The 13,188-nt window shown below is 42.0% G+C and overlaps 1 protein-coding gene across 1 annotated transcript in view; it reads left to right on the forward strand.

Annotated features, from left to right (window-relative positions):
• Positions 1-2,805: 2,805 nt before the first annotated feature.
• zgc:162816 (uncharacterized protein LOC571260 homolog) overlaps positions 2,806-13,188 on the forward strand; it is a 64,429-nt gene continuing 54,046 nt past the window's right edge. Inside the window, exons 1-2 of the mRNA XM_060824440.1 lie at positions 2,806-2,863; positions 10,303-10,510. Coding sequence (XP_060680423.1) covers positions 10,362-10,510 — 149 coding nt within the window. The 5' untranslated portion in view covers positions 2,806-2,863; positions 10,303-10,361. The remainder of the gene's footprint in view (positions 2,864-10,302; positions 10,511-13,188) is intronic.

Below are 13,188 nucleotides of genomic sequence, written 5' to 3' on the forward strand. Positions count from 1 at the left end.
CCAACCTTTGTGTCATCTGCAAATTTACTGACCCACGCCCCAACCTCCTCATCCAAATCATTTATAAAAACTACAAAGAGCAGAGGCCCAAGAACAGAGTCCTGTGGGATCCCACTCAACACGGTCCTCCATGCAGAATACTTTCCATCTACAACCACTCTCTGCCTTCTGTCAGCCAGCCAGTACTGAATCAGATAGCCAAATCTCCCTGTATCCCATAATTCCTGACTTTATGAATGAGCCTACCATGGGGTACCCTATCAAATGCCTTGCTGAAGTCCATATGCTGTCCTTGGCTTTTCTCAGAGAGGTTGTAAAAACAGCGATTCCGAAAGGTCTAGGTTTGAAGAGTTTGAGCCAATTTGTTTATAGCTAACAGATACTGCTTCAGGCAAAAGGCTTTTAAAAATAAAACACTTGTACAATGAAAGGGGAGACAGTTCTCCGGTTTGGTTTGGTTTTAGCAAGCAGTCATTGTGAAGCTGCTGGACCCAAAGAAGCAGGTCCATGCTGATCCTCCCTGTTTGACATCTCTCCCGTAAGACCCTGTGTTTGATTTTATCTTTTTTGCCGAAAGTTGTTTATGGGAATTGTTGTGGAAGTATTTGGAATAGCATCATTTTGCAGGAAGATGACATTAGATTACTTACAGTGTGGAAACAGGCCCTTCGGCCCAACAAGTCCGCACCGACCCGCCGAAGCAAAATCCACCCATACCCCTACCCCTACATTTGCCCCTTACCTAACACTACAGGCAATTTAGCATGGCCAATTCACCTGACCTGCACCTCTTTGCGACTGTGGGAGGAAACCGGAGCACCCGGAGGAAACCCACGCAGACACGGGGAGAACGTGCAAACTCCACACAGTCAGTCGCCTGAGGCGGGAGTTGAACCCGGGTCTCTGGCGCTGTGAGGCAGCAGTGCTAACCAGTGTGCCACCATGCCACCCACGAAAGATAGAAAGACCTATCTGGTACTTCTCCAGGAAATTGAGTATCCATCAACAGAAATGTTCGACAGTTGAGAAGGAGACTTTGAGCTTGTGTTGGCGTTACAACATTTAATGTTTATGTTAAACCAGTAATATATCTGAGACAATCATATTCACTGATCATAACCCATTGATGTTTGTGGAGAAATTTAAGGATAAAAATGCCCGACTGTTTAGATGGAGCTTGTTGTTACAGCCATTCAATTTGAAAATTGTGCATGTGGCAGATCAAGAAAAGATGATTGCCATTGCCTTGTCGAGACACAAATGTCCCTCTCTCTAACATCTCTCTTGTAAGACCCTGTGTTTGATTTTGCCTTTTATGCTGAGGGGTGTTTATGGGGATGTTGTAAGTATTTGGAATAGCGTCATTAAGATGAGATAACCTGTTGGGTTTTTGGTTAGGTTAAGTTATTCCATATTCTATATTCTGTTCTCTTTCGTATGTGTTTCACTTGGTAATCTTGCAAATAAAATCTGTTTTGTTTAAAACGAAGTGTTTTAACCAGATGCATCACTCCTGGAATATCCACTGTACACCTGCTTAAAACAACTAGCAAAGTTAGGGTCTGGGCTACTTCCTTGAAATAGTTTACCAAACTAAACTGACCACCACATCTACATGACCTACAGCGTGGAGAAGAGTGTAGCGTTGTTTCCCACTCTGCATCAGATATGTAAACCACACTTGATCTCACTAAAGAGACTTACATACAAGAGACTTCTATCCTTGAACGTTGTCAAGGATAGGTCAAATATTCAACCTGGAGACGAAAGGTGTGGTGCTGGAAAAGCATGGCAGGTCAGTCAGCATCCAAGGAGCAGGAGAGTCGGCATTTTGGGCATAAGCCCTTCATCAGGAATGCGTCAAATATTCAACCTCCCTTGTAAGTTGAAGGAGACACTCTGAAATATATTGAACACTGCCCATGCCTTAGCAGCCACTCTTCAATGAGACAATGCAACACAGGATCAGTTCCACCAGCTCAGTCTTCTACCAACTGCATCACTGAGTCTTTAACAACAAAGATGTCCACAAATCAACACGAGTCTAAGTGTACAGAACAGTTGTCAATACAGCTGTTTTGAAGTGAAACCTAGATTGTCCATCAGTGACACATAAGAGTACTAGAGAAATTCTACCGGTAATGTTTCTGTCGCAGTTACTGGATTCAAATGCAATACAGTCAAACAATTCCTGATGTCCTTTTTGAACCCAGCTCTGTAAACACTCGGGTGAAATTCTTTCAAAATTAACCACAGTGGATAGGACATGTCTGGATATAGGAAAACTGGTCCTACTTTCTCAACTTTCAAATGTCAATTGTTCCAGAGCAGAACAAGGAAAATGCTACACACACATTGACATTCTTTTTCAAATGTAGCAGCATTGACATTAATGACCAGGAGGAGTTTGCTACCAACTGTTTAAAATAGTGGCAACTTGAACATCAAGCTGCATCATGCTTTGAGTCAAAACACCTTAATGACGAGCCTGAAAAAGGAGCAAATTCTGCACGCTGGATCCCTCTACTTCCTGGGACATCCTTCCCCATGTGGCTAAAGATCTGCAGGTTGACAATCAGCCTGTTCAGTTGCATGAAGATCCACAGCAGGAACTCACAGCACAACCCCAAGTAGATGTCAACCTCAAACCGGCAGCACAACAATTAGTTATTCCAGAAGCAATGCCGCTAGTAGCTTAACTGTTCATTTGTTGTTATTTCTGGAATCCAGCTGTCATCTCATTTCTTTAAATTCAGCCTTTTTTCATTTTTATGCAATTTATGGATGATCCCTTCAACTGTTGAACATTGACCCTGAATGAAGCTGCACTTTCAGCAAACTCTAAGAGGAAAGAAGTGAAAAAGTAATTCACCAAGAAAATTGGTTTCGTAAAAATAACACCTAACCTTTTTTTAAAGATGGTTGCATGTCCTTTGGATGTGTAAGACTATATTTGATGAAATGTTTCTGTTTGTGTCCTAACCTTCACTGAGATATGATTTGCATAGTGATCACATACAGAACCAAGCGTCAACCATGCATGGTTTAAATGCGATAGAGATGATTAATCATGGGAAACATCAGAGCTGACTCAGATCCTGTCTTCATTTGGGTATGATTTTGCAAGGATCACTGGTGAACAGTGCTAATGTCTTATGTCTTGCGGGCTAATTTGCAGGGAAAGAATGGGGTTGAGAAACTTATCAACTATGATTGAATGGCAAAATAGCCTAATTTTTGCACCTTTGTCTTATGGTCTTATGGTCTAATTGGATTTCAGCTTAAGACATAAGATAGAGAATGTATTGACTAAAACATCCGGGTTCAATTCCCGCCTCAGGCCACTCTCTGTGTGGAGTTTGCACATTCTCCCCGTGTCTGCGTGGGTTTCCTCCGGGTGCTCCGGTTTCCTTCCACAATCCAAAAAAAATGTGCAGGTTAGGTGAATTGGACATGCTAAATTGCCCGTAGTGTTAGGTGAAGGGGTAAATGTAGGGGAATGGGTCTGGGTGGGTTGCGCTTCAGTGGGTCGGTGTGGACTTGTTGGGCTGAAGGGCCTGTTTCCACACTGTAGGAAATCTAATCTAATCCTCCAACAGTTCCCTTCACATATATATGCCAGACAATTAAGCAATTAACATCAGGGGATCCAAGATGGCGGCGAGCTGAAAGCTCTGCACCCCAACCCAGGTGTAGTGGTGTTTTTACCCACCCCCACTTAAGAAAAAATAGTTGTTAAACACTTGTCGAACTGTTTAAATCTTGTTTTGGTAAGCGAGAACGACTAAAGGGAAAAATTCGACTAAGTCCCAACACATGGGACACATTTGCCAACAGCATTGGGCACGCCGGTGACTACGACTACGATGAAATCAGCTACCCAACAAACCACGGAGATGATCTAGGCGCCGATCGAGGTGTGTCATACTTGGCTGGAGCCGATCTCGACCATGCTGCACAAGCACAAGCAGGAGCTTGTGCTTGGAAAGTGGATGGAAGAGGTTGTGCAGCGGACTGCAACGTCGGAGACTGTGATCGAGTTCTCAACGGAGCAGATTCAGGCCCTCGGGAAACAGGTCTGAACCTTAATCGAACAGGTCGACGACCTCAAAAACAGAGGTAGGAGAAAGAATATCCGTGTCATTGGGCTGCCGGAGGGAGTGGAAGGCGAGCAGCCAGCAAGCTTTTTTGAAGACTAACTGCTACGATTTCTTGGTTGGGTGGCCAAGGCAGGCAGTGTGAACGTCGACAGAACACACTGGATTTATTGTGCACAGGTCCAGTTTGGACCAGCACCCCCACTCAGCCTTGGTGTGATTCCAGTGCTATCGGGACAAGCAGAGAGTTATGGAAGCTTCCAGAACGCTGGGGAAGGATCCACAGGCCTTGATTTACAAGGGATCCAGGATGATGTGCTTCCAGGACTTTTCTGCGGCCATGATCCATAAAAGGAAGTCATTTGATGAGGTTAAGAGAAAACTGAGGGACCTTGGTATTCGATATTCTGTAAAGTACCCGGCGGTGCTTTGTTTTACTCATGAGGGCACTGTGCAATCATTTGATTCCTCAGAAAAAGCAAAAATTTTTCTGGAGACTTTAAAATAGAATGGATGGACTATACGATATGCACAGTAATGCTTTTTTTCCTTTGCTTTCTGTATTCCTATCTTTTCCTTAAAGAAAATATTATTGGGGTTTTTTTTCCTGATGTTAATTGGTGTTCAGGTATGGTTGTTTATGGGCAGAGTATTTGTTTGCATTTCCACATTTTTTTCTCTCTTTCTTTTGCTTGGGTTTGGGATGCAGCTCAAGGTGGAAGGAGGAATGGAGGTGTATGTGGGAAGTGTAAGTGCCTCTTGTGGGCATGAGCTAGAATCTCCCATCAAGTACCCTTCATGATCGGTACTTGGTTTGGTTTTTTGCTGTTTTTGTAGATGTAGTTTTTGAAAGTTCTGTTGGTCTGTTAGGTATTGTAGTTATAGTGCGTGTAGTTTTTGGACTGTTTTTATTTATGCTCAGTGTTTTGTAAGTCGAATTCTTCCTTTTGGGAGTCCAAAGTTTGTTGTCGGGGGTCATGGCTAACTGTGTTCTTAAATAGTGGACCTGGAACATTAAGGGTCACTTGCTGGTCAAGAGAAAAAAGGTGCTGTCGAATCTTAAAAAGGAGAGGATGGATATTGCCCGATTGCAGGCGACTCACCTTGATGATAAGGAATTTGAAGTCACAGCAGGGTGGGTTTGATCAGGTGTTTTCCTCGTCCATTTTCCCCTTTAATTTTTGATTTATGCATTTTCCAAATTGATGGCCTTTGGGTCGTGGCATATAATTATGTGTTGGGGGAGGAGAGGGTGATTTTTAACTGCCTTATGGACCCTATGGTGGATGGAATGCCCAAAGGCCCCCAAAACTGTCTCCACAATCTAAGCAGCTACTTGATTTCTGTGTGGAACTGGGGCTGGTCGATGTTTGGAGACATCTCCACCCTATAGGTAGGGACTTTACATTTTTTTTCTAATCTGCATAAGCACCGTACAAGGATTGATCTTTTCTTAACCCCAGTGACTTTTTTTTGGATTTGGTGATACCCTGCGCAATTGGGAATATTGCCACCTCCGATCATGCAGCAGTATATTTAGTGGTTTAGATTAAGGATAATGTAACAGGTTCACGGCACTGGCGAATAGATCCCTTTATTCTCAACGCCAGTAAGCTAATTGAGTATTTCTCTCACAAGTTTAAAGCATTCTTGGCTATCAGTTCAAATATGGCTAGTAACCCATTTGTTCCATGGGAGATTGCTCAGGTTTATGCTAGAGGGATAATTATTCTGCCAGTCGGAAGTGGCAGAAGGGAGAGCAGCAGCATCTGCTGAGGCATGACTGAAGGCAGCCGAGTCGGCATATTTTAAGAGGCCATTGGTGGTTAAGTTGCAGCAGGTCACAGCTCTTCGGTCAACCTTTAATTCCATGCTCCCCCAGACAGCAAGGAAGACACTTCTTTGAGGAGCAAAGGTTGTTTGAACATGGTGATAGGCTGGGCAAATATTTGGCATGTATGGCCCTGAAAAAGAATGCTCAACAATCTATTGCTTCAATTAGGAAAGGGACTGGGATTCTCACTTGTGATTCTAAAAAGATCAGTGCTGTATTTCAGAGGTTTTACTCTGAAGTATACCAGTCAGAACACTGTGAAATAGATGGGAAAAGATGGTGTTCTTTTTTAAGAACCTAAATCTTCCAGGTGGGACCTCCAAACAGGCGCCTCTCCTTAATGCCCCTTTAACAGTGCAAGAGATACAGGAGGCAGTGAAGCACCTTCAAAGTAGAAAGGCACCCGGCCCTGATGGTCTTTCTCATGAATTTTACAAAGAATTTATAAATATATTGTCAGGGCTGATGTTGGACAAGTACAACTACTCATACAGTCATGATTGCCTCCCGTCACCCTTGAGAGAGGCTAATATCTCTCTCTCATCCTTAAGAAAGGGAAGAGCCTGGAGGACTGTGCTTATTATAGAGCCATCTTGCTTTTAAATTCTGATTTTAAAATTCTGTCTAAGACTCTTGCATTAAGGTTGGAATGGTGTTGCCTTCCATTGTCCAAGGGGACAAGACTGGTTTTGTAAAGGGCCGCAGATCCTTCAACAATGTTTAAGAGGTTACTCAATATGACTCAAGCGTGTCAGCAGCAATTGGTTCAGGGATATGTCATTTCTGTAGACGCAGAGAAGGCATTTGATTGGGTGGAGTGGCATATCTTTTCTCTACCCTGGAACGGTTTGGTCTCGGTGAAGTCTTTACCAGATGGGTAAGGATCCTTCATAGTGATGCTCTGGCGGCGGTTCTCACCAATGGTGTAAGATCTAGTAATTTTAATTTTTGTAGGGGCAGTCGGCAAGGTTGTCCCCTATCACCTCTATTTTTTACGTTGGTGATTGAGCCGCTGGCAGAGGCTATTTGTGGGGATCCTAATATAGCCACCCCAGAAGTGGGATCAAAGGCATATAAGATTACATTATTTGCAGATGATGTTCTTATTTTTCTTTTGAACCCAGCAGTTTCTGTGCCTCATTTGATACAGTTCATTTGGCTCTTTTTGGGGTTACAAGATTAATTTTTCAAAATTGGAGGCTATGTCTACGGTGGGGGTGGGGTGGGAGTGGATCTTAGGAGAATACCTGACGTCGAGGGTGAGTCATGGTTTCCCTTTCAATGGTCACAGGGAGATTTTCTCTATCTAGGCCTTTTAGTTACTCCCAGCTTCAATCAGCTATTTAAGGCTAATTTTGTCCATTTGTTTGACAAGATTAAACAAGATCTTCAAAGATGGGAGGCCCTTCAATATCTTGGTTAGGTTGAGTAGCTCTCATTGAAATGTATGTCCTTCCTTGTTTGCTAAACCCTATGCAGATGCATCCATTGGTTTTTCCCAGAGACTTAATGGTTGGTTTAGCTCTTTTATCTGGCACCATAGGTGACCCCTTATTAAGCTCATGAAATTGCAATTGCCCCAAGGGCTGGGAGGAGTCGACCTCCCGGATATTAAAAGATGTGACTGGGTTTGTGGGGACCCGGTAACAATATGGTTGGATATTGAGGTCTCCCAGGTAAAGTGTCCTCTTGTTAGTTTATTATTTCTAGACAAAATGAAGACAGTTGTGGAAAATTACTGTTATCCAATAATTATTAATACTGTCAAAGTGTGGAGGGCAATGCGGCAGAGTGAGTAATACATCTAAAACATCTTTTCTTACCCCTGCTATTGGTATGCTGGGTTCCCAGCCAGGGACAATGGACCCCGGGTTTAAACTCTGGGCAGCTAGGGGAGTTTCCTGTTTGGATGATTTATTTGAGGGGGAAATAATGATGTCCTTTGACCAAATAATCCTTAAGAATGGATTATCTAGCAGATACCTATTTTGTTTTTTCCAGATTAGCGATTTTATCCAAAAAGAAGCTGTGCTTTTGACTGACTTCTCAGATCTGATGTAGAGAAGAGGGTGCTTCATGCCAAGAGCACTCTCTTAGTGAGTACTCTTTATCATCTGTTGGGGGTGGTCCCTCGGATGATATTGAATGACTATGAGAGTTGAGATCTCTTCTGAGTCATGGGAGAATATTTGTGAGAATGCGAAAAAGACTTCCATTTCTAATAGGACCCATGCCATGCAATTGAAGAATTTTCATAGGGTCCATTTGGCCTTAGATTGTCTCTCGAAATTTAAGATATCCTCAATACGTCCCAAGTGTAAAATAAGTATGGATGCTCTCACTCACTGCCTGGGGTCCTGCCACAGGCTTTGTATGTATTGGAATGCTGTGGGAGGAGTAATAGAGAGGGTCTTGTGGGCCAAAGTTAAGATGGACCCAGTCTGTCTTCTCCTGGACCTGCCCAATTTATCTTCTTTAGATACACATGGGGAAGGAAAGACATTTTGCTGTGCTGGGTGTCTGAAAACCCCTCATGCCTGTCTGATTAGAACAAGCTAATCATGGAACATAGTCCCCTGGACTGTCTCACAAATATGGTGCACCAAAAAACCGAAGGTGTGGTAGCCCTTTTTGGCTTACCTTGAAGCAGATTTTTCTGACTTTTAATTTGGGCTTTGTATAGCCATGATGGTTTGATTTTGTGAACTTAGTGTCCCGAGACGAAGAATTTCACACAAATGCAGGTGTAATATTTAATGCTGTCAAAGGTCAGGAGCTATTGTTTCATGGCACTGAGCTGTGTTATTTATTTATTACTTTGATTTGTTTTTCTTGGACATGAGTATAGTTTCGTTCTGTTTGTGTTTTTTTTATATATAGAGTAGTGTGGTTGTTGGTTTGTTGTTATAATTCTGTAGTTTTGTAATTTTATTTAAAAAAATCTTTTCAATAAAAAAATTTTTAAAAAACAATTAATATCCATCACTTATTTCTCTCTTATTTGCTAAAGTAATAGACCACCCTCTTCTTATAATAAAACCTTTGGTGACATAGAGATTATCTTCAAACAAACTAATAAAAAGAGGAGGAAACTTTTTATTTTCATCTTATGTCTTAGATTGCATGCACTTTTGTAAAATCTATTTTCCATATAATAGTATTATTAACAAAAGTGTTTTAATAATACAATGAATCTTTCAAATTTCCCAACCTTTCTTTTTACAAAAACTAGAATATTTAATTAGAATTCTAACAAAAATTGAACATTGTTCTTGAAACTTCTCGCAACAGAACTTAAGATCATCCAGATATTTTGGATAAAATACTTCTGTAAAACAATGAGAATTGGTGACTAGTGTCAACAACTTTACATTAAATATGGTCTTTTTTTTCCTAATATTTTCTGTTTACTAGCATGTCTGGTTGGATTCCAACTCCTTAACTCAGATACAAAGTTCCTTGACCTGCAACCTTATTAAAGATAAATTTGCTTTGAATCACTTTAGTATCCAGCCTTCTACATGCTACAGCAACAGCACATTACTCATCAATATTGTATTTTGTTTAATTTATTATCTGATTAATCTCTTATCCTTGCTTTTTACACTTGAAGAATCCTTTGATCTTTATGTTATCGATTTTTTAATTAGAGGCTGGAAAGTTTAGGCAAAAGTGATCAAACACCACATACTGTTCCTCCACTTACCTCCTTGAAGCACTCAACTGTGACATTCAGTTATAAATTGCCTCCAGACATGCTAAGTCATACCAAGTTGGCTACTTATATATATATTCAACATAAACGGCAAATCAGAGTCACTGAATGAGGATCCAGTTTCAGCTGCCCTTTCATTGGAACCGTTGAGAAAATTAAAACCCGGTTTAAGAGTGGCAACTACAGAATTTAAATTGTAGCCTTCAGTTCAATGACAACTACAAACTATGAACTACTTTTATACAAAGTAAAAATTCAGACTTTTTAACCTAGGACTGAGTGCATGCATTTTTGAGTAAGACTGAGTTTGCTGATTGAATGGTTCCAGATATTTCAGTTCTGAAGAAAGTTTGGAGATGAGATTGTTTTCCTTGGAGAAAAGAAGGCTAAGAGGAGACTTGAAACAAGTGTTCAAAATCACTGAGAGGTCTGGACAGAGTAGAAAGGCAGAAACTGTTCCTGCTCAAAAGTGGTTTGAGAATAAGTGGGCAATGTTTCAAAAGTGTTTTGTGAAAGCGGCAAATGTGCATTAAGAAAAAAGTCTTTTTCATAGATGGAGTAGTTAGGGTTTGGAATAGACCAAACTCCAATCTGCAGAGAGAGAAACTTAACGTTACATGAACTTTATTTTCCTCTTCCTTCCAATGACACCCTAGCTTTAGGTGCTGCCTGAATGACTAACCTATGACTGGAGCTTTCATCTCACAAGTTCGCCATGGCTTCTGTAGCATCAGTTCAGCAACTCTTGACCCCTGCATTCACCGTTGATATCCAGAAAGTTGAAAATAATGCAAAACGAATGATTGAGCGATGTCAGGCCCTGGGAGTTCATCTCCGACCACACATGAAGACTCATAAAACTGTGTAAGTAGCTCAGATTTCTTCTTTAATCTTCTCCTCTGCTCTTGCAAGTGTTGTTCATGAGTTGCTGAGGCTGTTCAATTGTGTATTCCACTGTTGAGCCAAGTATTACATACACACACATACATACATACATTCAAATATGCTTGGAGACATGCATACCTGTGAGCACACATAGGCATACACAAACACATGCATTCATACATGTTTTCATGCACACACACATAGAGACATGCATACAGATGAGCACATATGCAACCACATACGTACAGAAATGCACCAGTGATGGTGCTATTGGAAAATTTCTATCTCACAAGTCACCATGGTTTAGCACAGTGTGAAGTACAAATTATAGAAATTCTGATAAGTAGTGAACTTGCAGAAATTTCTAGATAGGTTATTACAACATACATTCACATAGCACAGGGATGTACAGGTAGACAAACATGTAACTGACAGCCAGCAACATAAGGAGTATTTATTTGAGGCAAAGAAAGGGGAACCACAGAAATTGAACTGACCAACATGTATAATGTACTTGTCATTTGTGTGGATAAAGATGAATGTTAATCTAGGCATTGTGAAGCAGGAATTAGTCTATAGGGTTGTAAATGGCAGATTGGAAAGATTTTCATTGTAAGGCATTGAATAATTAGGAGAAAGTGAGGACTGCAGATGCAGGAGATCAGAGCTTAAAAATGTGTTGCTGGAAAAGTGCAGCAGGTCAGGCAGCATTGAATAATTAGGATAGACCATTTTCCCTGCTAAGAACCAGCAGGGATGTTGCCTACCAGCTACGAGGGTAAAGGATGGAAAGGAACTTAAAAAAAGTGAACCATTCCAACTAATGGAGTTTCATAAGCATGCACGAATTTAAAATCAGGAACTTGAGTAAGATAATCTCAGGATTGCTACTCAAACATCATGACAATTGCCATAATCGCAAGTTGCCTTGTTATTTGAATGTGTCCAATCCTTAAGTGACTTCATCATCTCTGTAAGTCCTCTCCTGATTGGCCACCTTTCAGACTCTTGGACGTTCAAACCAAGGAGGGTTCAGCCGCCTCTGAAAAGATGACCTTCAGCATGTCAGAGCCATTGACCCACAGATGACCCTGGGGTTGCCTGATTAAATCTTCAAAGCCATCAGGCTCCACTACTAAGCAAGTTTCCTCCATCCAAGCTGCAGAATCTAGGACAAGACTGAGGCACACTGAGAGAAAGAGTCCCTTTTGGATACTTTGGTGACACAGATGACATTGCTTATAAATGTTTCCATAAATGTGAATGGTTTTGTAGTGTATCCATTTGTTTGAGACTCTGTGAAATCCTGAATGTAACAGTGCCAGCCTGATGCCTAATTCATTCACTTGACATGAAGGAAGGGTCAGCAATGTCCAGGGCAGGGAATGTGTACAGCACACAGGGACACAATGCAATAAGAATCACCAGGAATTAGGGGGCTCCGATGTCTGTATCCAGAACAGTGCATGGATGTGTGCACCTCGCATCACTGGGTCCTACACCCCTCTCACTCATGGTTCGAGATACTCTGCCCACTCCAGGTGTGGTCGCATTCAGTTCATTTCCTACTGCAGTTTGTGAATTTCTGTTATCATTGAAGATGATAGTGAGCAAATTTTAGACAGTGCTTTCCAGCCTCTGCCTCTAAGTACCCAAAGATGCCTCAAACATCCAGTTCCCCTTCCCGATAGCTCTCCCATGAACTCCCTCAGCTTTGCATCCAGCCAGTCCATAAAAGTCTGCACCTACTCACTTTACCCTCCACAACTCCTGATAACCCACATCACTGGGTGGCAATGCCAGAAATGATCAGATACTAAAACCTGTGACCCCCACTGCCGCTCCTTGAAGCCAAAATGCTGTTGACCATTTCCAATCCCACTTCCCACATTGACTCATTCCTATCCATGCTTTATTAAATTCCCCTTTCCAAATACTTTGCCCCCCCCTTTTATAATTATTATTCCCCCACTACCCTTATTCACCAGAAATAATTCCCAAGTCTCCTTCCCATGGCAGCTAGTAATTAGTAACCACAGCCCCTCTCAGTTTCTGAGAATGGTTCCAATGGACTGACCATGGTCCACACTGTTGAGTGACCTTGAGTCTTGGACCCCTGACTGGTGGCTGCTTATCTCCCCGACCTTGTTAACTCTAATCCCCTTGGTTTGGCCACATTGGAGCCACACAATCCACTCCACAAACTTCAGAGACATGGACCCCCTGACCAATAGCACCCTGATCTGACCATGGCCAATCCCTTAGACTGGTGTGAGAGGCTGCTGCTGTCGTATTATGCCAACACTTCCGACTAATGGGTGCTTCCGTGGACTTCTGTGAGGACTACATCCCTCAGAGTTTGAGATATGGCTGCTTGCTTGCTGCATGTATAGTGAAAGCCACTGGCACATGGTGCAGGTGTGAGATTGGTGTTGCGCGGTACTATGCAGCAAAATGTATGCCCCTTACTCACCAACAAGGTTGTGTGATTACTTTAATAGGTAAGGCAAGGCAAGGCAGAGAAGCAGTGAGGATCCAGGTAGCACTAAGGGAGCAAGTGAGCAGCCCTGAAAAACATTCTAGTCCAATGTCTGAGCGTGATGCCTGTCCCTGCATATAAATGTCCTTGCTGTAGCATTTTAGGTATGTCCTGAAAT

The sequence above is a fragment of the Hemiscyllium ocellatum genome, chromosome 4, assembly GCF_020745735.1.
Source record: "Hemiscyllium ocellatum isolate sHemOce1 chromosome 4, sHemOce1.pat.X.cur, whole genome shotgun sequence".
In the NCBI taxonomy this organism is placed as follows: Eukaryota; Metazoa; Chordata; class Chondrichthyes; order Orectolobiformes; family Hemiscylliidae; genus Hemiscyllium; species Hemiscyllium ocellatum.